Genomic DNA, 25,756 nt, shown 5'->3' with positions numbered 1-25,756 from the left:
CTTCCGCTTCCGGAACCCCATTCAGCGGAAAGAGCTGTGGCCCAAGCCCCGCGCCCAGCTTGGGGCACACCCCGCGCTCCCCCGCCTAGCCGCGCTTCGGAATCTGAAGTGGGGCAGCGCAGGAGGAAAGGGGCAAGGCTGGGTCCGCGTGCTCAGTAGCCTCGCGGCGCTGCTGTGTGCGCAGCCCAGGCAGTGGTGCCTGCCCAGAGCAAAGGGGGGCCGCACACGTGCAGCTGGCGCGATGCGCCCTGTGCGGCAGCGTTACCGCTGGGGCCTTTCTTCTCTAGCAGAAAAGGTGGGTTTTAATGTGGCGGACAAGACGTGGTGAAGGCCCCTGTGGACCAGGAGGGGGGAGTTTAACACGCATGAGCAGGAACTACTACTGCCTTGTCTGCATGCGGATTGTACTGGTTGCCACTTCTATGTGAGCTGACACGTGCTAAAACCCATCTTTTTTTTCTTAGTGGGGGCACACCTTTACTCGTTAACAGTGCTCCTAGCTCGAGCCCTACTTCACTCTCTGCAGTGAATCCCCAGTAGATGACAAGGCGTGATAATTTGTTTTCGTTGCATTCAGTGTTGTGACCTGACTAGGAGCCCGGTGTGCATGGTTAGTACCTTCAAAATAGTTTGCTGCTGCCGGTACTTTATAGGCATCAGCAAGAGCTTGATTTTACCATAGTTTTTCAGGACTTGTAATGAAAAATGTCTTTCAAAATAAATTCAGTCCTCTTAAAAATAACCTATTTTGTTACCTATATTAGTAGTTTCAAGGTTGTAGTTTGATGCAGCACACAGACAATAGCATGCAGTATTTCATGTCAAAGTTTGGGCCATTTGACTAACCCACACTGCTACACAATCTCAGTTTAAGCTAGTGGTTTGATTGGAGTTCTGCTTTTAGTCCCACAGCTCCAACATTTATTTTTATTCCCAATGTGATACCATCAACAATTCCATATTTTAGGTCTACTATTTCAGCAAATAGAGAGTTTCCTACCCTGTAATATCTGATGTATTGCTTACAAATAAAACAGGAGTACTTGTGGCACCTTAGAGAATAACAAATTTATTTGAGAATCCTGTGGCACCTTATAGACTAACAGACGTTTTGGAGCGTGAGCTTTCGTGGGTGAATACCCAAGGTGGCAATTTTGCAACAGAAAGACTTCAAAAACAGATTCCAGTGAGAAACTGCTGAGCCTGAATTGGTTTGCAAATTAGATATCATTAACTCTGGCTTGAATAGAGACTGGGAATGGCTGAGTCATTACACTACTTGAATCTATTTTCTTATGATAACTATCCTTACGCCTCTGGTCAACTGTCTATAATTGACTCGATTATCACTACAAAAGTTTTTTTTCCTGCTGCTAACAAGTCATCTTAATTAATTAACCTCTTAGAGCTGGTATGGCATCTTCTCTGTGTGTGTGTACGCACACACATACTCTTATATGGTCCATTCTATGCATCCGATGAAGTGAGATGTAGCCCATGAAAGCTTATGCTCAAATAAATTCCTTAGTCTCTAAGGGTATGGCTACACTTGGAGCTGTGCAGGACTGGGAGGTACAGCTGTGTAGGGACAGCTACCAGCACTGCAGTGTGGCCACATCTGCAGCGCTGTTGGGAGTGGTGCATTGTGGGCAGCTATCCCAGCATTCAAGTGGCTGCAACGTCCTTTTCAAAATGGGGGTGGGGTGGAGTGTGACAGGGAGTGTGGGGGAGACAGAGAGAGTGGATTTTTGGAGCTGACATTGTTCTCAGCTCCCTGCCTTGCAAGTTCTAAGGACTGGAAGATACACAGCACCAACCTTCAATCATTTTAAAAGTTTTGACCCTTCCCCCATCTCTCTCTTATTCACTAAATGCAAATTATGCACTCCTAAATAGGCTTCAGACCACATAAGCAGCTACTCAACACGGACTCCCCTCTCTACTCAAGCAAACAGCTGTGAACATTCCAAAGCAATTCCCCTGCCTCTGCTGGGTCACTCGCTCGCTGGAGCAAAGAGCAGCTGTGTTTGTTTTTTAGATAAGTAGGTCCAGGAGCTCGTAGTTCAGCCATTCTTCCGGTTTGTGGTGGACAGGAATTCTGGGATACCTCTTAATACCCGGGAGGCCAATAAAAGCGCTTTTGGTGGTCACACTTGATGAGCAGCGCTGTATCACCAGCACTGCAATTGTTACACCCCAAGCAGACCAGGTGTACAGCCAGTGCTGCAGCCAGGGAGTTGTGCCTTGCAAGTGTGGACACAGAGTAAGTTGCAGCGCTGTAACCCCATCACCAGTGCTGCAACTCTGCAGTGTAGCCATACCCTAAGATGCCACAAGTACTCCTTTTCTTTTTACCGATACAGACTAATACGACTGCTACTCTGAAACCTGCTTAGAAATAGTTAATCAGGAATGACTTCCCAGGTAACATGCCCTTAACTGCAGACCTATTAGTGGATTCATCAGCAGGTACTACAGTAAACCTAGATTTCCAAATGCATTTGAGACATTTTGTAGTTGTCTTTATAAAACTTTTCAGTCACTGTTAATACAGTTTGACCCATCTTTAAGATAATTTTTAGCCATCAAGTTGCACAGCATTCTACATCAGACAAATGATATGTTGACTTTATAAAGCTGAATAAGATGGCAACTTCTGGATCTCTTTGTTGCATTTTATTGAGCAGTCTAGTAATAGGAGTGTCTTGTGGACAAAGTGACACCTTTTTTTTCTCCCATGTATTTCACAGAAGTAGCAGCATGGTCACATAGAGGTAGGGAATCTATTCCAGACATTTCCCACCCTCCAACAGGGGTTGGGAACCAGGAGTTGTTGGCAGAAAGGAAATGAAGAAAAAACAGGAGAGAGAAAAAGTAAAGGGGGAAAGAAACAAAAATGAAGATGGGGAAGAAAGAAATGAAGGGCAGAAGTAATAGTGGCCTCCAAGGTGAACACATCTGCTCCACTGAATGATGCTGAATGTAATAATTAGGTACAGAATAAAAAAGTTCAGTTATTAGACAAAGGCCACATTTCCCTCATGAACACTATGCAAACTACCTATTGACAGAAGAACTGTGGATTTAGGGGGAGTACTTAGTCCTAAACATATAGGCTGGGTAAAAACCATTTAGGGGGAGTACTTAATCCTAAACATATAGGCTGGGTAAAAACCATAATTAAAAATAAAATTCAGACCTCTCCTCAGAATAAGAAGAACATAAGAACGGCCATACTGGGTCAGACCAAAGGTCCATCCAGTCCGGTATCCTGTCTGCTGACAGTGGCCAATGCCAGGTGCCCCAGAGAGAGTGAACCTACAGTGATATCTCTCCTGCCATCCATCTCCACCCTCTGACAAATGGAGACTAGGGACACCATTCTTTACTTGTCCTGCTAATCGCCATTAATGAACTTAACCTCCATGAATTTATCTAATTCTCTTTTAAACCTTGTCATAGTCCTAGCCTTCACAACCTTCTCAAGCAAAGAGTTCCACAGGTTGACCGTGCGCTGTGTGAAGAAGAACTTCCTTTTCTTTGTTTTAAACCTGCTGCCCATTAATTTCATTTGGTGGCTCCTAGTTCTTATATTATGGGAACAAGTAAATAACCTTCTGTATTCACTTTCTTTCCCCACTCAAAGAACTCATCAATCCCCTTAGTCTCCTCTTCCCAAGCTGAAAAGCCTGCCTCTTTTTGTAATCCCTCCTCAATTAGGCACATGTTTCCGAACCCTTTGATCACTGTAGTTGCTTTTCTACTGAACCATTTTCGAATGCCGCTATATCTTTTCTGAGATGAGAGACCACAGCGTACATGGTATTTCAAGAGGTGGGGGGGGCGTACCGAGATAAAGGAGTAAGAATTCTCTGTATCTCTATTCCTTTTAAATGATCAAATCTGTTGCTTTTTTGACCGCCTCTGCACACTGCTGCGTGGACGTCTTCAGAGAACTATCCACGATGACTCCCAAGGATTCCTTTCCTGATTTAGTTGTAGTTAAATAGCCCCTTATATTGATATGTATAGTTGGGTTATTTTTCCAATGTGCCATTACTTTACATTTAGCTACATTAATTAACATTTGCCATTTGTTGCCCAATTACTTAGTTTTGTGAGATCTTTTTGAAGTTCTTCAAGTCTGCTTTGGTTCTTAACTATTCTTGAGCAGAGTTTAGTATTCATCTGCTAAACCCACCCATTGTTTTCCCTTTTCCAGATTCATTGTGAATAAGTTGAATAGGATTGGCTAGATGACCATGGAACGACCACTAGTTTACCCTCCATCGAAAATTACTATTATTCCCTACCTTTCGTTCGATTGTCTCTCTTAACCAGTTCTCAATCATGGAAAGGATCTTCCCTCTTATCCATTGCAACCTTCACTTACGTAAGAGCTGGTGCAGGGACTTGTCATAAGCTTTCTCGGACAATATTAAGCAAATAACTACTGTCCACTGGATCCGCCAATGTTTTTGGACCTTAGATAACTCTATAGATTAATAAAGACGATGATTTCCTTCTTTACAGAAACCATGTTGACTTTGCCCAACAATTTATGTTCTTCTATGTGCTCATGACAATACTGCCAGATTGCTTTTCACTAATTTGCCCCCTCACAGACGACAATTAGACTTACCTGGTCTGTAATTGCCGGATCTGCTTCTAGAGCCCTTTTTAAATATTTGGTGGTTACATTCACATTCTTCCAGTTCACTAGTACAGAAGCTGATTTAAAGGCCACGGTCTGACAAACCATTAGTTAATAGGCTCTCCGGACAATCTTTCGCATTTCAGTTCTTTCAGACCCTTTGCGGTGGAATGCCATTGGTTCCAGTGACTTGTTACTGTAAGTTTATCAATAATGCCAAAAACCTCTCTAGCGGACTCACACTTCAATCTGACTCAGAGATGTCCCTTACAAAGGATGCTCACGTTGGAATCTCCCAAATCCTCAGCCTGAAGACTGAAGCAAAGATTCATTTAGTTCTCCACAATGGACTGTTATCATCTTTTAAGCTGCTCCTTTTTATTTCGATCATCCAGGGGCCCACTTGGTTGGGTTGCAGGCTTCCTGCTTCTGATTGTACTTAAAAAACATTTTGTACTACCTTTTAGTTTTTGGTAGCTTGTTCTTCAAAACTCCTTTTTGGCTTCTCTTACTACATTTACACTTAATTTGGCAGATGTTATGCTCCTTTCTATTCACCTCACTAGGATTTGACTCTCCACTTTTTAAAATATGCTACTCTCACGCGTCTACATGGTTGTTAAGCCACGGTGGCTCTTTAGTCTTTTACTGTTAGTTTTTTTAAATTTGGAGTATACATTTTAGTTGGGGCCTCTATTATGATCTGAAGTTGTCATGCAGTTTTGCAAGGATTTCACTCTAGTTACTGTACCTTTTATTACCTTTTAACTTAACCTCCTCATTTTTGAAGTCCCTTTCTAAATTAAATTGCCACAGATGTTCTGGGCTGTGAGTGGGTTCTTCCCACACAGGCATGTTAAAGTTCGTGTGATGGTGTAGTGATGCGCTATTTCAAGCGGCTTCGTCTTATAGTTACTCTTGAAGCCAGATCCTGCCCTCAGACCTCATGGACTAAATCAGAATTACTCTTCCCCTGTGGGTTCCTGTACCTCAGTTGCTCAGAGCAAAGGCAGTCAGTTATAACTCACTCACGATCTCTCTCGCTCTCATGCCATAATATAGATATAGAGATACGGACATGGTACCACCAGTTAATATGGGGATAATTGAAATCCCTCACTATTATTGAGTTCTTTATTTTGATAGCCTCTCTAATCTCCCTTAGCATTTCATAGTCACTATCACTGTCCTGGTCAGGTTGTTGATAATAGATCCCTACTGTTATTTTCTTATTAGAGCTTTGAATTACTATCCATAGAGATTCTATGGAACATGTGAATTTATTTAAGATTTTTACTTTATTTGATTCTACATTTTCTTTCACATATAGTGCCACTCCCCTGCATCCCGCCCCCCTCACCCACCTGTTCTGTCCTTCCAAGTATATTTTGTACCCCGGAATGATTGTATCCCATTGATTGTCCTCACTCCACCAGGTTTCTGTGATGCCCATTTTATCAATATCCTCCTTTAACATTAGGCACTCTAGTTCACCCATCTTGTTATTTAGACTTCTAGCATTTGTGTACAAGCACTTAAAAAACTTGTCACTGTTTATTGGTCTGCCCTTTTCTGATGTGTCATTCTTTTTTATGTGAATGTTTCTCGTCTGATCTGGCTAGGGTGACCAGACAGCAAGTGTGAAAAATCGGGACAGAGGTGGGGGGTAATAGGAGCCTATATAAGAGAGAGACCCAAAAATCGAGACTGTCCCTATAAAATGGGGACATCTGGTCACCCTAAATCTGGCTCATACTTTATCCTCTTCCATCCTCTCCTCCTGACTAAAACCTAGAGAATCTCTATCAATAGACTCCCCTCTAAGAGAAGTCTCTGTCTGATCCATGTGCTCTTCTGCAGCAATCTCTTAGATTCCCCCCTCTCTTAGATTAAAAACTGCTCTGCAACCTTTTTAATGTTAAGTGCCAGGAGTCTGGATCCACTTTGGTTTGGGTGGAGCCCATCCTTCCTGGATAGGCTCCCCCTATCCCAAACGTTTCCCTAGTTCCTAATAAATCTAAACCCCTGTTCCCTACACCATCGTCTTATCCATGCATTGAGACTCTGAAACTCTGCTTGCCTACCTGGCCTTGCACATGGAACTGGAAGCATTTCTGAGAATGCCACCATAGAGGTCCTGGATTTCAGTCTCTTTCCTAAATTTGACCTCCAGGACATCTCTCCTACCCTTCCCTATGTCATTAGTACCTATATGTACCATGACTACCGGCTCCTCCCCAGCACGACATACTATCTAGATGCTGCAAGAGATCCGCAACCTTCTCACCAGACAGGCAAGTCACCATATATGAATATGATACGTGTGTGTACACTAGAATCATTTTATTTTTTTTTCCTATAGCCTTTCCAAGTGTCAAAAGTAATTGCGTGAACATCAGTAGGACAATACTTAGCATAGAATATTTCAGCAATTTCTTGGAGCTGCTTTTTCTGAAACTGACAAGGGGAGAAGGAGTTCTTGATTTAGTCCTAAGTGAAATACAGCTTCTGGTTCAAGAGGTGAATATAGGTGAACCACTAGATAATAGGATTAATGTAAGTAAATTTTACACTGTTGTAGGGGAAAAAATGCCAAAGAAACCCACCACAGTAGCATTTAACTTCAAAAAGGGGAACTCTACACAAAAATGAGGAAGCTAGTTAAATGGAAATAAAAAGGAACAGGCACAAGGATGAAATGCCTGCAAACAGCATGAAAGCTATTTAAAAACACCATAATAGTGGCTCAGACTAAATGCATATCCCAGCCAAAAAAATTCAACAATGGTCAAACAGCAGAGTAAAAGAAGCAGTTAGATTAAAAAATACAGCCTTTAAAAATTAGAAGCCCAATCCTCGTGAGGAAAATAGAAACTGGTAAATCAAGTGTAAAACTATAACAGGGCAGGCCAAGAAAGAATTTGAAGAGCAACTAGTTAAGGACACAAAAACTAACAACAAATTGTTTTTTTTAAGGACATGAGAAGCAGGAAGCATGCCAAACAGTCAGTGGGGGCATTAGGTGATTGAGGTGCTAATGGAGTGCTCAAGATGAGGTTTTTTCAGAGAAGCTACATTAATTCTTTGCATCAGTCTTCACTGCAGAGGATATGAGGGAGAGTCAGACATCGGAGCCATTCTTTTTGGAGACAAATCTGAGGAACTGATCCAGATTGAAATTGATTAAACTAACAGTAATAAGGCACGGGACCAGATGGTATTCACCCAAGAATTCCGAAGGAACTCATACATTACATTACAGAACTACTAATTGTGGTATGTAACCTACTGCTTAAATTAGCTTGTATGCTAGAGGGTAGGTAGCATAACGCCTTTTTTTAAAAAAGGCTCCAGAGCTGATCCTGGCAATTACAGGGTGGTAAGCCTACTTCATTACCAGGCAAATTAGTTTAAACTATAATATTATCAGATATAGTTGGGGAAAAGTCAGCATGGTTCACCTTTTGAAAGGGAAATCATGCTTCACCAACCTATTAGAATTCTTTGAATGAGTCAGCAAGCATGTGGATATAGTGTACTTGTCAAAAGCTTTCTGAAAGTCCAAGCTCTCTCAGTAAAGGCTTTTAAGCAAACTAAGCAGTCATGGGATGAGACAGAAGGTTCTCTCATAAATCAGCAACTGTTAAGTAAGCTATGAAAAAAAAAGGGTAGGAATAAATATTTTCACAATGGAGAGGTAAATAGCAGGGTCCCTCAAATATCTATACTGGGACCTGTGCTGTTAATAAATGATCTGGAAAAAAAGGATGACTAGTAAGATGGCAAAATTTGCAGATGATACAAAGTTACTCAAGAGAGATTAAAACTGGAAAAAGTGCAGGGAAGGGCAATGAGAATGATTAGTGCTGTGGAGCAGCTTCCATGAGGAGAGATTAAAATGACTAGCACTGCTCAGCTAAAAAAAGAGGCAGTTAAGGGGGGCTATGATCGAGGTTTAGAAAATCATAAATGGTGTGGAGAAAGTGAATAAGGAAGTGTTATTTATCCCTTCACCTAAAACACCTGGTCTACACTATGTGTTTAAACAAAATTTAGCAGTGTTAAACCGATTTAACCCTGCACCCGTCCACACAACGAAGCCCTTTATATCGATATAAAGGGCTCTTTAAACCGATTTCTGTACTCCTCCCCGACGAGGGGAGTAGCGCTGAAATCAGTATTGCCATGTCGGATTAGGGTTAGCGTGGCCGCAAATCGACGGTATTGGCCTCCGGGCGGTATCCCACAGTGCACCATTGTGACCACTCTGGAAAGCATCTGAACTCGGATGCACTGGCCAGGTAGACAGGAAAAGCCCCGCGAACTTTTGAATTTCATTTCCTGTTTGCCCAGCGTGGAGCTCTGATCAGCACGGGTGGCCATGCAGTCCCAATCCAAAAAGAGCTCCAGCATGGACCGTACAGGAGATACTGGATCTGATCGCTGTATGGGGAGACAAATCTGTTCTATCAGAGCTCCGTTACAGAAGACGAAATGAAAAAGCATTTGAAAAAATCTCCAGGCTATGATAGACAGAGGCCACAGCACAGTGCTGTGTGACAAGCGTAACGGAAAGCCAAAGAATCAAATGGACGCTCATGGAGGGAGGGAGGGGGTACTGAGGACTCCAGCTATCCCACAGTCCCCGCAGTCTCCGAAAAGTATTTGCATTCTTGGCTGAGCTCCCAATGCCTGAAGGGTCAAAAACATTGTCCCAGGTGGTTCAGGGTATATGTCGTCAATTTACCCCCTCCCCCCCGTGAAAGAAAGGGAAAAAAATCGTTTCTCGCCTTTTTTCAATGTCACCCTATGTCTACTGCATGCTGCTGGTAGACGGGGTGCTGCAGCGCTAACAGCAGCATCCCCTCCCCAGGTGGGCAGACGGTACAAAATGACTGATAGCCATCCTCGTCATCATCCCGTGATGCTCCTGGCTGGCCTCGGTGAGGTCGGCGGGGCGCCTGGGTAAAAATGGAGGAATGACTTCCCTTCTTTATTCCTGAGATGGTACAGAATGGCTGGTAACCGTCCTCATCATAGCAACTGGAGGCTGAGCTCATCAGCCCCCCCCCCCCCCCGGTTCATGTCTAAAGAAAAGATTCTGTACTGCCTGGACTATCATAGCAGCGGGAGGCTGGGCTCCTCTCCCCCTTCACCCTTTAATGTCCTGCCTGGACTATCATAGCAGCTGGAGGCTGCCTCCCCCTCATTTTATCTCACTAAAAAGTCAGTTTTTATTCCTGCATTCTTTATTACTTCATCACACAAATGGGGGGACTGCCACGGTAGCCCAGGAGGGTTGGGGAGGAGGGAAGCAACGGGTGGGGTTGTTGCAGGGGCACCCCTAGAATGGCATGCAGCTCATCATTTCTGTGGGATCTCTGGGGCTCTGACCCGGAGCGGCTGTGCTCTCTGGTTCTCTAGTAGACTTGCCCATATTCTAGGCAGGACTGACTCTATTTTTAGACAAAACATAAAGAAGGGAATGACCCAGGGGAGTCATTCCCATTTTTGTCCATGCGCCCCCGGCCGACCTCAGCGAAGGCCAGCCAGGAGCACCCATGACAGCAGTTTTTGCATTGGGATCTCAACCCAGAATTCCAATGGGCAGGGGAGACTGCGGGAACTATGGGATAGCTACGGGATAGCTACACACAGTGCAACGCTCCAGAAATCGATGCTAGCCTCAGTACATGGATGCACACTGCCGAATTAATGTGTTTTACAAAACCGGTTTATGTAAAATCAGAATAATCCCGTAGTGTAGACATACCCTAGGTGTCACCTCATGAAATGAATAGGCAGTAGGTTTAAAACAAAAGGAAGTACTACTTCACACAACCTTGTGGAACTTGTTGCCATGGGATGTTGTGAAGGCCAAAAGCATAACTGGCTTAAAAAAAAAAAAAAAGTTGTTGTTCATGGAGGCAGGTCCATCAATGGCTATTAGTCAAGATGGTCAGGGGTGCAACCCTAAACCTCCAACTGCCAGAAGCTGTGACTGGACGACAGAGGATGGATCAGTTGATAATTGCCCCATTCTGTTCATTCCCTCTGAAGCATCTGGCACTGGCCACTGTCAGAGATAAGATACTGGGCTAGATGGACCAATGGTCTGACCCTGTATGGCCATTCTTATGTTCAGTTTTTGACAATTATCTTTTAGTTAAACTTCTTCAAAAAAGCAGGACCTTATAAAAAGCAAGTGTTATAACAGCACGTCTTAGTCTTAAATATGTAATTTGTTTATTTAAATTCTGTTATGATTAATTGATTCTGTTATGTGGAAACCAAATTTTTCATACTCATTTCAGTAAAGCAACATGAAATTTTAAGGAATACTATTGCATTCAGTTTAAAATTTGACTTAGCTTTAAAATTATTCTGTCTGATGACAAACATTCTTTGAATTCTAAATAATAATAAAAAAAAAAGTGCTAGGTTGCTGAGATATTTAAAAAAATCTCACTATGTATAACCCAAGCATGTCATATAGCAGTCAGCAAATCCTATTCCCAAGAACACTGCCAATCTTATCAAAGCTACTGGTACATCTATGTACATACATACATACAAACACCCGTGCTCCAGACACTCAAATATAGCTGTAAATGAAGTGGAGCTACAAGCCAACATTTTCAAACCTGAAAGCCTAAAAAGACATTTAGCTGTCTAGCCAACTCCTATGAAATTTTCAAATGTGGGTGCCGAAAGCCAGTGTCTTAAATCCACATTTTGACATTTAGATCAGTAGTGGGGAACCTGTGGCCCGTGGGCCACATGCAGGCCACCAAACAGTTTGTTTATATTTGCACGGCTGCCCGCAGCTCCCAGTGGCCATGGTTCATTGTTCCCGACCAATGGGAGCTGCGGGAAGCGGTGTGGGCCATAGAGATGTGTTAGCCACCACTTCCCACAGCTCCCATTGGCCAGGAATGGCGAACTGCGGCCACTGGGAACTGCGGGCAGCCGTGCAAATGTAAACAAACTATGGTGGCCTACTAGTGGATTAACCTGACGGGCTGCAGGTTGTCCACCACTGATTTAGATAGTGCTCTGATTTTCAAAGGTGCTGAACACATGTAACTCACACTGACTTCAATGGGAGCTGCAGGTGCACAGCACCATTGACAATCAGATCACTTCTATCTAGATATCTAAATATGGATTTAGGAGCCTAGCTTTAGGCCCTCAGGTTTGAAAATTTTGATTATATTAATTTGTGTTCCCTAAGAAACCACAGAAATAATCATAAGCCATTCACGACTATCATGGAAGTTAACTATAATATGTACGTCCATATTTTAGACATCTTCAATACATTTTAAAACTATAACAATGCTTGCATTTAGGTTTCTAACAAGTAGTTAATTCTAATCCTTTTAAATAGAATATAGCACTATAGAACAAGGCGTTAAGTGATTTAAAAATCACTAGAACATTAGCAAAGCAATTCAATACGTTTTACAATATGAACAAATCAGGTTTTTCTACAAATAAGATATACACAGAGTACTAATCTCAGGCCACGTCTACACTACCTGCCAGATTGTCGGGTAGTGATCGATTTATCGCATCTTGTCTAGGCACGATAAATTGATCCCCAAATCTACTCCCATACTCCACCTCAATCAGAGGAGTAAGTGGAGTCGATTGGCGAGCCGTGGCAGTCGACTTGCCATCATGAGGACGGCCAGGTAAGTCGAACTAAGATACTTGGACCTGCGTATCTTAGATCAATTCCCCCACCCTCCAGCGTAGACCAGCCCTGAGTATCTTTTCCTTTTAATTCTAATAAATCCTGAAGGTCGCTGTTTGATAATTGATTTGTTGATGTTCAGAAAAATAGTGGTCATAAATTTCTACCAGGAACATCTCTGGAAGTAGAATATACGGTCAAGATTACTGAGAATAACTGATGTGGGTCAAACATTTTACTTTCAAAGCATTGGAAACTTGAAGTTCAAAATAAAAGTTAATCAACATTAACACCTCAGTTAAGCTCATTAACCAAACATTTTGAATGTCTTTTTGTAATAAATTATATTGCAAAGCTATTTTTCAAAACAGTATATCAGCAGTGACTAGAACTAGTGATCCAAATGCACACAGTAGCATACATATATTCATTGTGAAGGGTTTCCCAAATCAAAGCTTTTTCTGCTTCTCCACCTTAGCAGTTTGATGAAGTTAAGACTTGCACTGAAGATTTTATTATGCTGAAAAACCATTTTGTAGAAGGTATCAATAGGTAAATCTCCATTAGGATCTGCATATTTTAAGGTTGTCATTGGTGTGTACAGGGTGTTGGTCTGATGGCGAAAAGGTGGATTTTCTGCAAGAATTATCTTTACTGTATGCTGTTAGAATAAGAAATAGGATCGTTAGAGAACATCATTTAGCCAAATAGATGTGCAGGAATCAACAAACAGAATGACTGAGCAAAGTGCCAAAGGTAGCTTTGTAAAATCCTTTAGGAAATTTGACCACATTTTAATCAGGCAGTTAATCCATTAAGATTTTCTTAGGATAATTTAGAAACCTCTAAAAACATGTATCTTTTTGAGCTAATCAACATAATTTTATTTTCCAACTTTATGAGAAAACATAGTGGAAGTTTATATTTAACAAAAGTAATATATTTACTATTTAGAACATTTGAATTTGAGATCAGTAGTGGAATATGTGATTAGAAAACCAGAAATCTGTTTTTTTACCCCCACAGGGATTTCTCTCTAAAACTTGATATGTGCAGCAATAAGACAAGGTAGGTAAGGTGGTATCTTTTATTAAACCAACTTCTGTTGGTGGAAGGTACAAGGTTTGGAGCTACACAGACATGTATCAGTGACATTTTCAGAGCATCTTTAATACTAATACTGCCCTCTAGTGCCACCATCAGTCCTATTTCTCAGTACAATCATTTCCTCCTCTTGGAAGTATTGGGCAAGCAGCATGAAGGTGATTGGTATGTTTGCTTGACCCTTTTATTCTTTAAAAAGCATCATAATGATTAAATTCTGGCCCAGCTTCAGTCAGGCTCCAAGGGCTAAGCATTTGGGTTTTTCTTTTTTATTTCAAATGTGTATTGAGGGAACTTCAGCACAGAGTGGTTTCTTGACTAAAGCTAAAACCTACTATGTAAACCACCAAAAAAGGCTCTAATACTAATTCCCAATTTGGTGCAAAACAGTCAAAAAAAAATTTTTTTTTTAATTGCTAGCTGGCTCCAATCTACTGCAGCACTGAACTTGGGTCTCCTACCTTCATTGCTTTCCATCTCTTTGATAGCTTTGTATAGGGTTCTATATGTAAGGGCTTTGTGACTCCAATGATCACTGCTGGTTAGCACTTCTGTGCTCATGCCCAAAGGCTTGTGTGTCTGTGTTCTTTAAACCTGTACCTAGTGTTGTATGATACGCAATGCGTGCTGAACAAATGACAAGTTCCTGTCTCAAAGACCTTAAGAGTTTAAAAACAAAAGAAAAGTAGAGTAAGCAAGTGGTGACTAAAGCAGGAGCACTTCATGGAGCAGGTTTTCAGGATATTTTTGAGGGTCAAGGAGAAACTTCTCAAACATTAGTTGAGAACATATGGAGGTGGTAAGAAAGAGGACATGAAATTAGATGTAGGCAAAGGAGAGAAAGGAGGTGGTCAGATAAGCATGGTGAAGCAGAGAAAGTGCAGAGTGAGACCCAGAGAGCATCTTCACTGCAGAGTTAACTTGGCTCTTGCTTGAGTTTTACCCCTATCCCATTTCTCTCTCTCTCTCTCTCTCGTGCACCCCTCTGACCCAAGTTTGGTTGTGCTTTGCACCCAAGCTACCTGGATCAGTACACTAAAGCCAGAGTGGTACTTTCATTCAGGCTGGTAAGCTGCCCACTTTTCAGTGAGGACACACACTGAACTCCTCAAGTGCTGATAAAATGTCCAGTGCTTTCCCACAATTCCCCATGTGTGCCCAAAAGGACAGACAAGTTTTCCCAGAATTCACTCAGAAAGAATCAGAATGGCTTAGTGTACTGCAGTGCTAAGAACCATGGGATATAATCCCAGAAGGTTTAGCACCTTGAGCGGGTGAGTACAATGCTAACTCAACTCAAGCGTGGCTTTGCAGCATGGCCATTCATACCCAAGCTAGGCAAACTTGAATGTTGATCCTCTGGGTAAATTCTGCAATGAAGACATATTATGCAGGTTGAAGTGAGGGCAGGAGTCTGATTCTGAGTAAGAAGCTGTCATAAATACAAAGGGAAGGGTAACCATCTTTCTATATACAGTACTATAAAATCCCTTCTGGCCAGAGGCACAAAATCCTTTTACCTGTAAACGGTTAAGAAGCTCAGGTAACCTAGCTAGCACCTGACCAAAAGGACCAATAAAGTGACAAGATATTTTCAAATCTGGGGAGGGGGAAAAGGCTTTGTTTTGTCTGTCAGTTGTGTGTGCTTGCCAGAGAAAGATCAAGAAAGCAAGCTATCCAACTCCATTAGTAAGTACTAGCGAAGAAATACGTTAGATTACCTTTATTTTGGCTTGTGATTTTCCTTGTCTAGAGGGAAGTTTATCCCTGGATTTGTAATTTTAAGGTTTTGCCTAGAGGGGAGATCCTCTATGGTCTTGAGTCTTTTGTTATTCTGTAAAGTATTTACCATCCCTATTTTACAGAGGTGATTCCTTTACCTTTTCTTTAATTAAAAATCTTCTTTTAAGAGCCTGATGTTTTTTCAGTGTTTTAAGATCCTAGGGTTCGGGTCTCTGTTCACCTGCACCAATTGGTGAGGATATTATTCTCAAGCCTCCCCAGGAAAGGGGGTGTAGGGGTTGGGGGGATATTTGGGGAAGGTAGGGCTCCAAGTGGCCCTCCCTAAATGTTTGTTTAAATCCCTTGGTGGTGGCATCATTACTTACTCCAAGGAACAGGAGAGTTTTTAACCTAAGCTGGTAAAAATAGCTTAGGAAGTCTTTCACGCCAGTCCCCACATCTGTATCCTAGAGTTCAGAGTGGGGAGGGAGCCCTGACAGAAGCTTTTGCTTAGGAGAACTCAGTCTAAAGGAGGGGTCTCTGCTGATTTGTTGTTTGTTCAGACTACAAGTGTTTGTCTAGGAAACTGAAGACAGAGATATATTTTCAACTTGGCAGGCAAAGAGCAAGTTATCTCAATTTCAATTGGAGTAACGCACATATCCTTGTACGCCAACATCAGAATGTAGTTGTAAAGTTCTAGCTGAACTCACTTATCTGGAAGAATTAATTGCATGCATCTAAGTTTTCCAACTGTATATTGCTGTAAATAAAAGCTACTGAAGTGCTTTATCATTCAGAAAGTGATTAAATGTGGAATTATTAAAAATAAAATATTAAATACAGAATAAGTCTGAATTCACAGATATGGTATCAAATGTGTGAATCAGGATGTTTCATATTTACCAGTTTACAAACAACATGAGATTCAGGAGCCTGACACTATTTAAATCAAATACAAATTAAAAAAATATATTGTGTGGGATTTTCAAAAGTGCTCAGTGTTGGCCTACCTTTGCTCTTACTGAAGTCAGCGGTAAAGCTCTCATCAACTTCAGTGGGAGCAGTGTTATGCCAATGTTGAGGGTATTAAGAGTCACACCCTATATGTCTAAGGCAAGACACAAACAAAATCACTGGGACTGTTGTGTAGGTTTCTGGATTCCGCACAGGAAGATCCTACCAAGGCAGAGTCTTACTGAAGTGAATATGGCTGTGTAAATGCATATGAATCTGTGTGCACAAAACCAGTTGCAGGATCAGGGCCTTAGTGAGTATTTTGTATATTGGAGGCGGACTGTGTGTCTGACCTTCACTAATGCTACTCACAAACATTTAGAATCCATTTCTGCTCTTAGATTCCAAGATGCCCTCAATCACACACTGTCATTTTTAACTTACGGTTGATCTGAAGGCTGAAAACTTTCCTGTATTTCCACCTCTCCACAGTGATTCAGACCTTTGTAACCTCAAGCATTCATTTACCCTAGAGTTCTACTTTGGCCTACTTTTGAAGAGCATGTCAGCTGGCACAATGCAACAGCTTAAATTTGAGATGTAAGTCTATAAGACTGATGTTCCATACTCTACGTTGTCTATCTATTTGCTTCTAGAAGCAGTTCATGGTGTTGGTTGTGGTCTATAAACCCTCAAATACAGAGATTGCCTCCAGCAATGTTCTGCTGTGACCTGCTGGTGCATTTCTGTTCTTGGTTCCTGGGATAGTCTGGTGGACTTCACATGGGTGTAGGGGGTTGCACTAGTGGAATCTGAGCAAGAGAGGGGCCATAAACAATGGTAGTAACCCATCTAGATTTCTGGTGACCGTGCACACTGGTGTCATTCTGACTTCACTGGGTAGTTAGATCACATTGCAACTATCCACTCAAATGGTATTAGAGATTAAAAGTCACAGCTGCCTTTTAAAACTGGGAGAACTTCATATTCTTTCTAAATTCTAGATCCAGTAATTTCTTTAGGTTGTGCTTAATGAAGTCTAGTGGGTCGAACCAAACAGAGCATTCTAAGACTACACAAAATAATTTGACTAATTACCTCTGCTATGTCCTCTGCACTCTGTCCCAGGATTTGGAAAATCTGTTTGTAATTTTTAAGGTAAATATTAGTGAACATGTCAGCAGTTTCTTCATCAGCAGCCGAAAGATCCATTTTCATTCCATCTTCAAACACCTTTTTTTCAAATTCTGTGATGACTGGGCCTGGCTCAATCAGACTTAGCCTGTTACAAGAACAATAATATATCGGTGATCTGTCCTCCTATCTGGGAAATGTGTAAAGCTATCCTTTATATAGGTAGTGAGTGGCTGCAAATAAATGAGCACTTGTTAACATTTTTTTAAATAGTAAATTCTTTAAGGGGGAGATCCATACCACAGCTCTTGCCCTGAGTATCTCAGACAGGCACTGGGGTTTTCCATTGGAGAAGAACACTGGCTGCACTGCTGAGGAGCAATGGAACTATCAGTCTACGACAGAAGTGGAAGCAGGAGACAAAGCCCTCTTAACTGCTGGCTCGCAGCTGTGGATCTCTGCAACAAGGCTTAAAAATGATCATAAACCTGACTGCCTTCTGGACAAAGTGCTGGATGGATCTCCTTGCCATCTCTCCTACATAGTAATAATCGTAGAAGTATTTAAAAGAAAGAGAGAGGGATCTCTTTGGTTACCTCTTGGGTGTATATAATTCTGGAAGGCACTCTTATTCTGTGGTACCCACAAAGTACAGTATAAATGCTTAGGCAGAAAGTCCAGCTGCCCAGACTTTTGCTGCTGTTGAGCTCACTGGACCTATGGAGAGGAGCAGGATTTGCCCAGAAGTGCATAATAGTAAAGCTAAGAAATACTTAAGGTCCCTGCACCAGTTGTTTCTCCAGCTTCATTCTCAAGTTTTAAGTATACCAAGTCCTTCCTGTTTACAACCATAGTTATCTATTGAACAAAGTTTTTGTACAGCAGATTTCTGGCCAGTTCTGTGGCTGGGTTAAACTGTTAATGAATATCTGTACTTTGCCCTTATTCCTAAGGCTATACCACACTACTGATTTTTAAGCAGAACTTCCAAATTAAAAATTCTGCACAGTGCTGACCCTGCTTATGTTATCACTGGTCACTAGCCAATTTCACATTTCTCCATGCAAACTTTTTCTTCTTCCTTCTTCCATGCTGCCTCCTATGCCTGGAATGTCCTCTAACCCTATATGCCACAAACATTTATCATCTCCTTTAAACCCCTTCTCAGAGCCCACCTATTTACACACACAGTAATTATCTAATAAATTCTTATTAAAAATAATCAAATTAAATTGTAAGTAATGATATACAAAAATTATGAACTACCATGTAAGCTGCCTCACAATCTTATTTTGTGCATCCCTGCTACTCACGCTGTAGTCACTTAGATTGTAGGCATCTCCTCTTTTTGTCTTGCTTTGCTTGATTTCCACTGCAAACTCTTTGAGGCAAGGCCCATGTTTTTATTCACTATTGAAAGTGCTACATACCACGATGTTGTTATATAAACGTCTCCAATAATCATTATAATGAAAGTCATTATTGATCATTCTCACTAATGTATCTGGGTAGTACAGATTAGAGAAAACATTCTCTCTGAGGCACACATATTACATGACCACATCCCCACAGTACTGTAGATGAGAGCCCCCAGGTTTCCAGGGATGTCTATGAAAGCTACATATATTTTTTCAAAGCTAAACTTACTCCTAGTCTGAATGCTGCAGGTCATGTTTATTTTGTCATTTAAACATTTGCAGTACATTGGTGAGGAGGGCAAGGGTACTTCTATACGGTTTCAGTGGCTTCCTGTGAATGTATAGCTTCAATTCAAGAGGAAAAATTCTTCATCCTCTTTCTCTAGGACAGCAGCCTGCTATATAATGGCTGTACTACTAGCTCAAGGTATATTTTAAAGCACAGTCTGATACATAGCCCACACCTTTGAGTCAACACTTACTGAAGTTTAAACTTGAGTGCTTGTATGGCTAAACTTTCACAGAATCCTTCCACAGCAAATTTAGATGCAGCATAAACATCATTGAACAAAATACCTGAAGGCAAAAGCAAAATTGTTACAGATTATGTTAAGATCATTTTAAGTTTTTGAGTGGCTTATATTTCCTAAAAAAAATTATCAGCTGTTTGTGGTTATGAGAGCATGAAACAAAATCGTCATGATTTATGTTGGGCTAATTCAAGTTATGAAGATGTTAAAAACACTCTCACTAAATACACTGGGGTGACCAAACCTTTTTTTTTTGGATACCTGCTGAGCAGTGATTGTCTCCTTTGCACTCTATTATGATCCCTAGGTGCCACTGGCAACTGGTGCAGGTTAGAGCAGCCTTTGAGCTGTTCCTTGGCCATAGCTGAGGCTCTAGCACATGGTAGATATTTTGTGGTCTAAGGCCATGTCTAGACTACGTGCCGTATCGGCGCGTTAAAATCGATTGCTCGGGGATCGATATATCGCGTCTAATCTAGACGGGATATATCAATCCCTGAGCGCGCTTATATCGATTCCGGAGCTCCACCAACCCCAACGGAGTTCCGGAATCGGCATGGCGAGCCGCAGACATCGATCCCGTGCGGTGAGGACAGATGAGTAAATCGATTTTAGATATTCGACTTCAGCTACGTTATTCACGTAGCTGAAATTGCGTATCTAAAATCGATTTTACCCCATAGTGTAGACCAGCCCTAATACAGCAATCTACATATGTAATACAATCTATCGTTTGGCATGGCAGCTGTGTTGCAGTGCATGCAAGAGATATAAGATTTAAAAGATTTGGTTTTTCACTCCTTGGTGACTCGGAGGAGGCAATATACAACCCTCTAAGACAGATGGTGAGCATCATGTTGCTTATTAGCAACTCTTAGTAGCCAAAGTTTTGACCCTACAACTGCCCACTCACATGAATAATCCTTAGGTGAGAGGCCCATTAAAGTTTTTGAGACTACGCATACAAGTAAGATTATGTAGCAACCAAATTAAGAGCAACATTATCTGGTTCTAAAGTGAGGTCCATTTGATGGTTCCCCCTTGGGGGTTAGTGGCAACACCAGGATACCTAGTAAAAGGGAGAGCCTTACAGAAAGGAAATACTGATTTGACAGTCTGGGATATGGAGGACTTGGGACATGGAGGACTCCAATCGAAGTGGGAAAGGACCCACTGATCAAACAATCAGAGAGTATTTATTTCAGTCTGGAACTGTTGATTCCATCTTTTTGTTCTTTTGGGGGGGGCGGGGGGAGCAGAGAGAGAGAGCAGTGTTGGAAGACCAACTTTGTATATACTGCTTGGAATACTTTTGTGTGTCAAATATGTGAATTACTAACAGACTGCATATGTACTAAATCTTTTTAAGGGAGAGCTTTTTATAAAGCTAGTTTCACAAAATATCTGTGCATAAAAAAGTGTATTAAAATGTGTTCGTCTTTCCTCCGTAGTCTCTTCAAGCGAGACACAGAGATAAGTTTCCTATGAACTTACTTTGTGAAAAGAGCAAAATGTTACTTTCCAGAAAACTCAAACATAGTTTTTATGGTCCTAAATCTGCCAGCCTTACTCACAAGCAGTAGTACTTTACACTGCAAGTTGTCCCATTAAAATTAATGAGAGTATTGACATATTACTCAGTGTGAGTAAGAATATAGAACTGAAGCCCATGTTTGTAAACTGGAAACAATAGCTTAATATACTAGATTGCTTACATTTTTCAGTTCAGAAAAATGCGAGCTTTAAATTATGAATAATTAGTACATAATAATACTTTGCCTTGTATTCCCATGACACTACTTATTATAACTATATGTCCACTCTTTCTCTTCTTCATATCAGGTAAAATCTCCTTCAAGAGTCGAACCAATCCAAAGAAGTTTGTATCCATCACAGTTCTCATCTCATCTATGGTCTGGCATTCAATAGGTCCAATGAGCCCCATTCCAGCATTGCTAACTGTACAGATGCAAAACACAGTAGTGAGTAGTAACTGCAATAAACATTAACTTGTCACTTTCACTGGAAACACCTGGTAAAAACAAGTGACTGGAATAAGGGATTAAAACACACAAGAGCAATTAGTTATTCAGCTTCTTACTAAAACCTTGAGATTATGTTTGACATGGAATGTCTTTGCTTTTACTCTAATATATTTTAAAATATTTGGTATTCTCAAGTATTTGTTTATTTCTGATTTATGCATTACTTTTTTTCTTTAAATCAGGAAAGGGTAAGGGAAAAAATGAGCAAAAATTTCTCTATACACCTCTACCCCAATACAACGCGACTCACTATAACACAAATTCGGATATAACGTGGTAAAGCAGCGCTCCAGGGAAGTGGGGCTGCACACTCCAGTGGATCAAAGCAAGTTCGATATAACGTGGTTTCACCTATAACATGGTAAAATTTTTTGGCTCCCGAGGACAGCATGATATCAGGGTAGAGGTGTATTTGCTTATAATTCAGTATTAAGAATTAGGGGCCCAATCAAGTCTCAGTTTACTTCACTGGGTATCGGATCAGGCCTTAGTATGTTTGTTTGATATTTTTGGTCTACATTGTGTTTAGCCCTCATAATGTCAGTTTCTTTTTTAAAAAAATGAACTGGCATCGGTTGAGAACTTTGTCACTATGTGGTGGTCAAGAGAAGATTCCATTTGAGTGCTTGTGGTTTAAGAAATGCAGAATGGTTGTGCCATAATATGAGCACTCCGTAGTAAGAAGTGGAATGTCAAATTGGAGCATAGTGCAATTTGCTGAAAATCATGTTAATTTGCACCTTGCTGTTCTGTTGCTCCCCGATCATCTCCCCTAAAAAGGCAGGTTCTACTTCCTCTGAGCCAAGATTTAAAAGCTGAGGGTGTAGATAGTTGCCATATTATATTTTGTAAAAATAAATTATATTACAGATAATTACAGTAAAGTATCAAATAAAATGGAACTATAACTTATTAGAAATTAACCATGTGCATTTGATGATGCATTAGTCTTTCTTTTAAATTATTTATTCACTTACTTGCTAATTCACAAAGGATCACCCTATTGTTAGTGTAAATAAATAGGGGTCTACTGTGTTCAGAGGGTAGAAGTGGTCTTAGGTCTCAAGTGCAGGATGGAGAATCAGGAGATCCAAGTTCTGATCTCAACCTTGCCACAGACATATTGTGTGATTTTGTAGAAGATATTTGATCTCTTTGTGTCTGAATTCAATTACACCTCTACCCCACTATAATGTGACCTGATATAACATGGGTTAGCATATAGTGTGGTAGCAGCGGAGCTCTGGTGGCGCTTTAAAGGATCAGGGGCTCCAGCTGCTGCGGGGAGCCCCGGGCCCTTTAAATCACTGCTGGAGCCCTGCTGCTGCTACCCCGGGGCTGCGGCAGCGGGGCTCACTAGCGATTTAAAGGTCCCGGGCTCCCCGCAGCAGCCAGAACCTGGAGCTCTTTAAATCATCGCTGGAGCCTGCCATTGCTACCCAGCTATAACGCAGTAGGGATTTTTGGCTTCCCACGACCACGTTATACTGGGGTAGAGGTGTAATTAGTATTTGTAAAATGACTTGAGAATCTTGAATGGAAGACTTTATACTTAGAAGTGTACAGTATTATTGGTGTTATTCATATAGTTATACTTAAATCCATAAACATTTTTAGAAAGAATAATATGTTACTGAAATATCTCTGAAATATCTAAAAGGATCCTTAAATTAAATCTTGTATCCTGACTTTTCATCCATCTTTCATTTATGTTCATTACTTGCCTAGGATATCAATCCTTCTGTCAGGGATGCTACTGACACAAGTTTTAATAGACTCTTCACTGCAGACATCCAGTTGTTTAATTTCTAGGGTTTTACCCAAGGTTCTGCCTGCAGCTTCTGCAAGTTTGTCCTTCCTGGTCAGATTCCTCATGGTAGCATACACTGTAAAGAATCATAAACAAGTAACCAGAAATGTAACTGTAGAGGAAGCTTTTCCTTTGAGAATGACAGCAGACACAAGTTAAAGTGCATACAACCTTTAAGTCCATATTTTAGTGCTTAGATATCTTGGGGATAGGGCCTTGATAACAACCTAAAACAGAGAGAATGTATTTTAATTTTTTTTTATAGTGCTTCTAACTTTCCTAAATCAAATTTTGGGAAGGAATGAATGGAGAAATAAACCATTTATATAGCCATGTTCATAGCTATGTGTTTTTATTTCTATATCAGTTAGGGAAGATATGGTAGAGAAACTAAGCCCAAGATTTTCAATAACGGGTGCCAAAGTTAGGCTCCTAAATCCACATTTAGGCACCCAAATGAGTTAGAAGCCTATCTTTAGGCACCCATTTTTGAAAATCACAGCCAGTGTGTTTAGAAAAGCAGCCAGAATTTTACATGGAAGTGAAACAAATGATTCCTCAGACTGCAAAATCGTTGGATTTTGCAAGGTATTTATCAAAGTATAGGTCAGTTTAATTTTACTGTGGCCTAATTAGTCTAACTTCCATAAATCCATACAATCATTCCCTGGTGAGTAAGATACTTGCTGAGAGTAAACCTGATCTGAATTGCTAAATTCATTTAGTCAGCTACACACAATTGCAGCAAATATTTCCATTTTGTAAGGCAGACAGTGGAACCATGGCAGTAAATGCAAAGAAGAAATACTGAATCCTGCCTCTCAGAAACAAATTTCTAATTTAATTAAGGGCTCCCAGACACAATGTTTTTTCTCCTAAAATTAGCAATTGCATTTACACCAACAAGACTTTGCTAAGTGCCAAGTAAAACTAGCTGCAACTGTGAGAAAGACTAACCTGTAAAAAGGTACATTTATTTAGCATGCTGCAAATGCATCACTTTTTTTTTTTTAATTTAAAAAGTTTCTCTTTTTATACCACTGCCACACTTATCATCTGTTAATTTCAGATAAACATTTCATTTCAGTACAGTCACAGAATCACCATCTGTTAGTAGAAATTAGTACATCTGATTGCATTATATCTTCCTGTCAGGAAAGGGAGAATTAACAAGAGTGGAGAAGGGAAGCTGAACAGAATTCAGGTACAGACTGGTCAAAATCTATCCATCAGACGGTGAGACACCCAGCACTTAGTACAGTCCACCCTCACACCACAAAATGAAAGTGACTAACAACATGGAAGATGCAGTACTGTGTGTTATTTAATTTCAGAAATATTACCTTTAAATCTTTTCTGTTCATCTCTGGCCATTTTTACAGCCAAGGCGAGTCCGATTCCTGAGGAGCAACCTGTGATGAGTACAGTTTTCTGAGCCATCATTTTCAGCTGGATGGCAGCAGATATAGTGGGAAGTCTTGCTAGTCTGATGAACAATCACCTAAATTTCATGGCTACAGCTGAGTATTACTGGCCCTTTATGCTTTATCTACAGCATCACTGAGCCAACAAAATGCACACCTGGACATTGTATGATTAGGGGGATAATCTCCAACTGGACACTAATAAATAGGAGCAGATGCTTCTGCACGGATACATAATCTGGATCAGAGGCTACTCTACGTACAGGAGAACTAGGCAGCTGCCAAGGGCAGTAGATTTGGTGTGGCCACCCCTTTGTCAGGATGCAGGGGCAACTGGGGCAAATTTGAGTGGCACAGGGGACAGCACACTGACATTTTGCTTAAGGTGAAATATTGTCTTGAACGGCCTCTGATATGGATCATCAATGTACAGTATATCAACAGAAATATTACATCCATTTTAAAATCTTGCAAATCATTTCTGCCAAAAAGTTTTAAATAGTTGAATAATTAGGCTCTGCATATCAGGGGAGGGAGGAGGAGTCACTATCTCCCTCCTGTCATACTCTGCTGCCTCTATCACAGCCTCTAGTCATGCACAAAAGAGTGATGATTAGTGATCCATGCAGTAATAGATAAACTCTACCCTCCACATTAGGGTACAAAGGGTGCACATGGTGCATAGCTCCCTGCTGTTCAGGCCTCCTGTGCCAGGGTACTGGCTTCCTCCCTGTTCGTTTGTGTAACAGGACAACACTTACCCAAATTATAGTTAGATCTCTCCACAGCCACAGTGGTGGGATCAGATTTTGTCCCTCAAAGAGGCATACAAGGGACCACACAATACCAACTGACTACATATTATTGAATGTTTGCAACTAAGAGTCCTAATAAAGGGGTTCTCAAACTCAGGGGGTCACAAGGTTATTACATGGGGGGGGGTCACGAGCTGTCAGCCTCTACCCCAAATGCATCCAGCATTTATAATGGTGTTAAATATATAAAAAAGTGTTTTTAATTTATAAGGGGAGTCGCACTCAAGAGGCTTGCTACATGAAAGGGGTCAGCAGTACAAAAGTTTGAGAACTACTGTCCTAATAGAACATCTGGAAGAAGTGAAATGGAACACGGAGTGTGGCTTTGAAAAGAGACAGAAAGATGACTGAACGCTCTTCAGAGTTTCCCCAACATTCCACTTGCCTCTGCTCCAAAACATTTTGTTTTTCCCTATTTTTGCAGCTTTCCCGTTATTTGCAGTT

General features: G+C 41.0%; 1 protein-coding gene and 1 long non-coding RNA gene across 3 annotated transcripts; one reads left to right on the top strand and one right to left on the bottom strand.

Annotated features, from left to right (window-relative positions):
- LOC116820501 (uncharacterized) lies at positions 1 to 22,962 on the top strand. 2 transcript variants are annotated; one of them, XR_012656245.1, is made up of 5 exons: positions 6 to 610; positions 2,751 to 2,993; positions 7,631 to 7,930; positions 16,629 to 16,736; positions 21,061 to 22,962. It is a non-coding gene; the product is annotated as an uncharacterized LOC116820501 (long non-coding RNA). The 2 variants fall into 2 exon arrangements; XR_012656246.1 differs by lacking the exons at positions 2,751 to 2,993; positions 7,631 to 7,930 and adding an exon at positions 13,380 to 13,421 and having other exon boundaries at positions 1 to 295.
- LOC116820500 (retinol dehydrogenase 8-like) lies at positions 12,578 to 25,748 on the bottom strand. The gene is made up of 6 exons (XM_075067796.1): positions 24,417 to 25,748; positions 22,984 to 23,149; positions 20,998 to 21,173; positions 19,171 to 19,264; positions 17,235 to 17,418; positions 12,578 to 13,014 (listed from the first exon to the last, which is right to left on the bottom strand). The coding sequence occupies exons 1-6, from the start codon at positions 24,514 to 24,516 to the stop codon at positions 12,781 to 12,783; spliced, it is 954 nt and encodes a 317-aa protein (XP_074923897.1). The 5' UTR covers positions 24,517 to 25,748; the 3' UTR covers positions 12,578 to 12,780.
- Positions 25,749 to 25,756: the final 8 nt, after the last annotated feature.

The sequence above is a fragment of the Chelonoidis abingdonii genome, chromosome 7 (assembly GCF_003597395.2).
Source record: "Chelonoidis abingdonii isolate Lonesome George chromosome 7, CheloAbing_2.0, whole genome shotgun sequence".
Classification (NCBI taxonomy): domain Eukaryota; kingdom Metazoa; phylum Chordata; order Testudines; family Testudinidae; genus Chelonoidis; species Chelonoidis abingdonii.
Note: the sequence above shows the minus strand (reverse complement) of the source record. Positions and strands in the feature narration are given on the sequence as shown.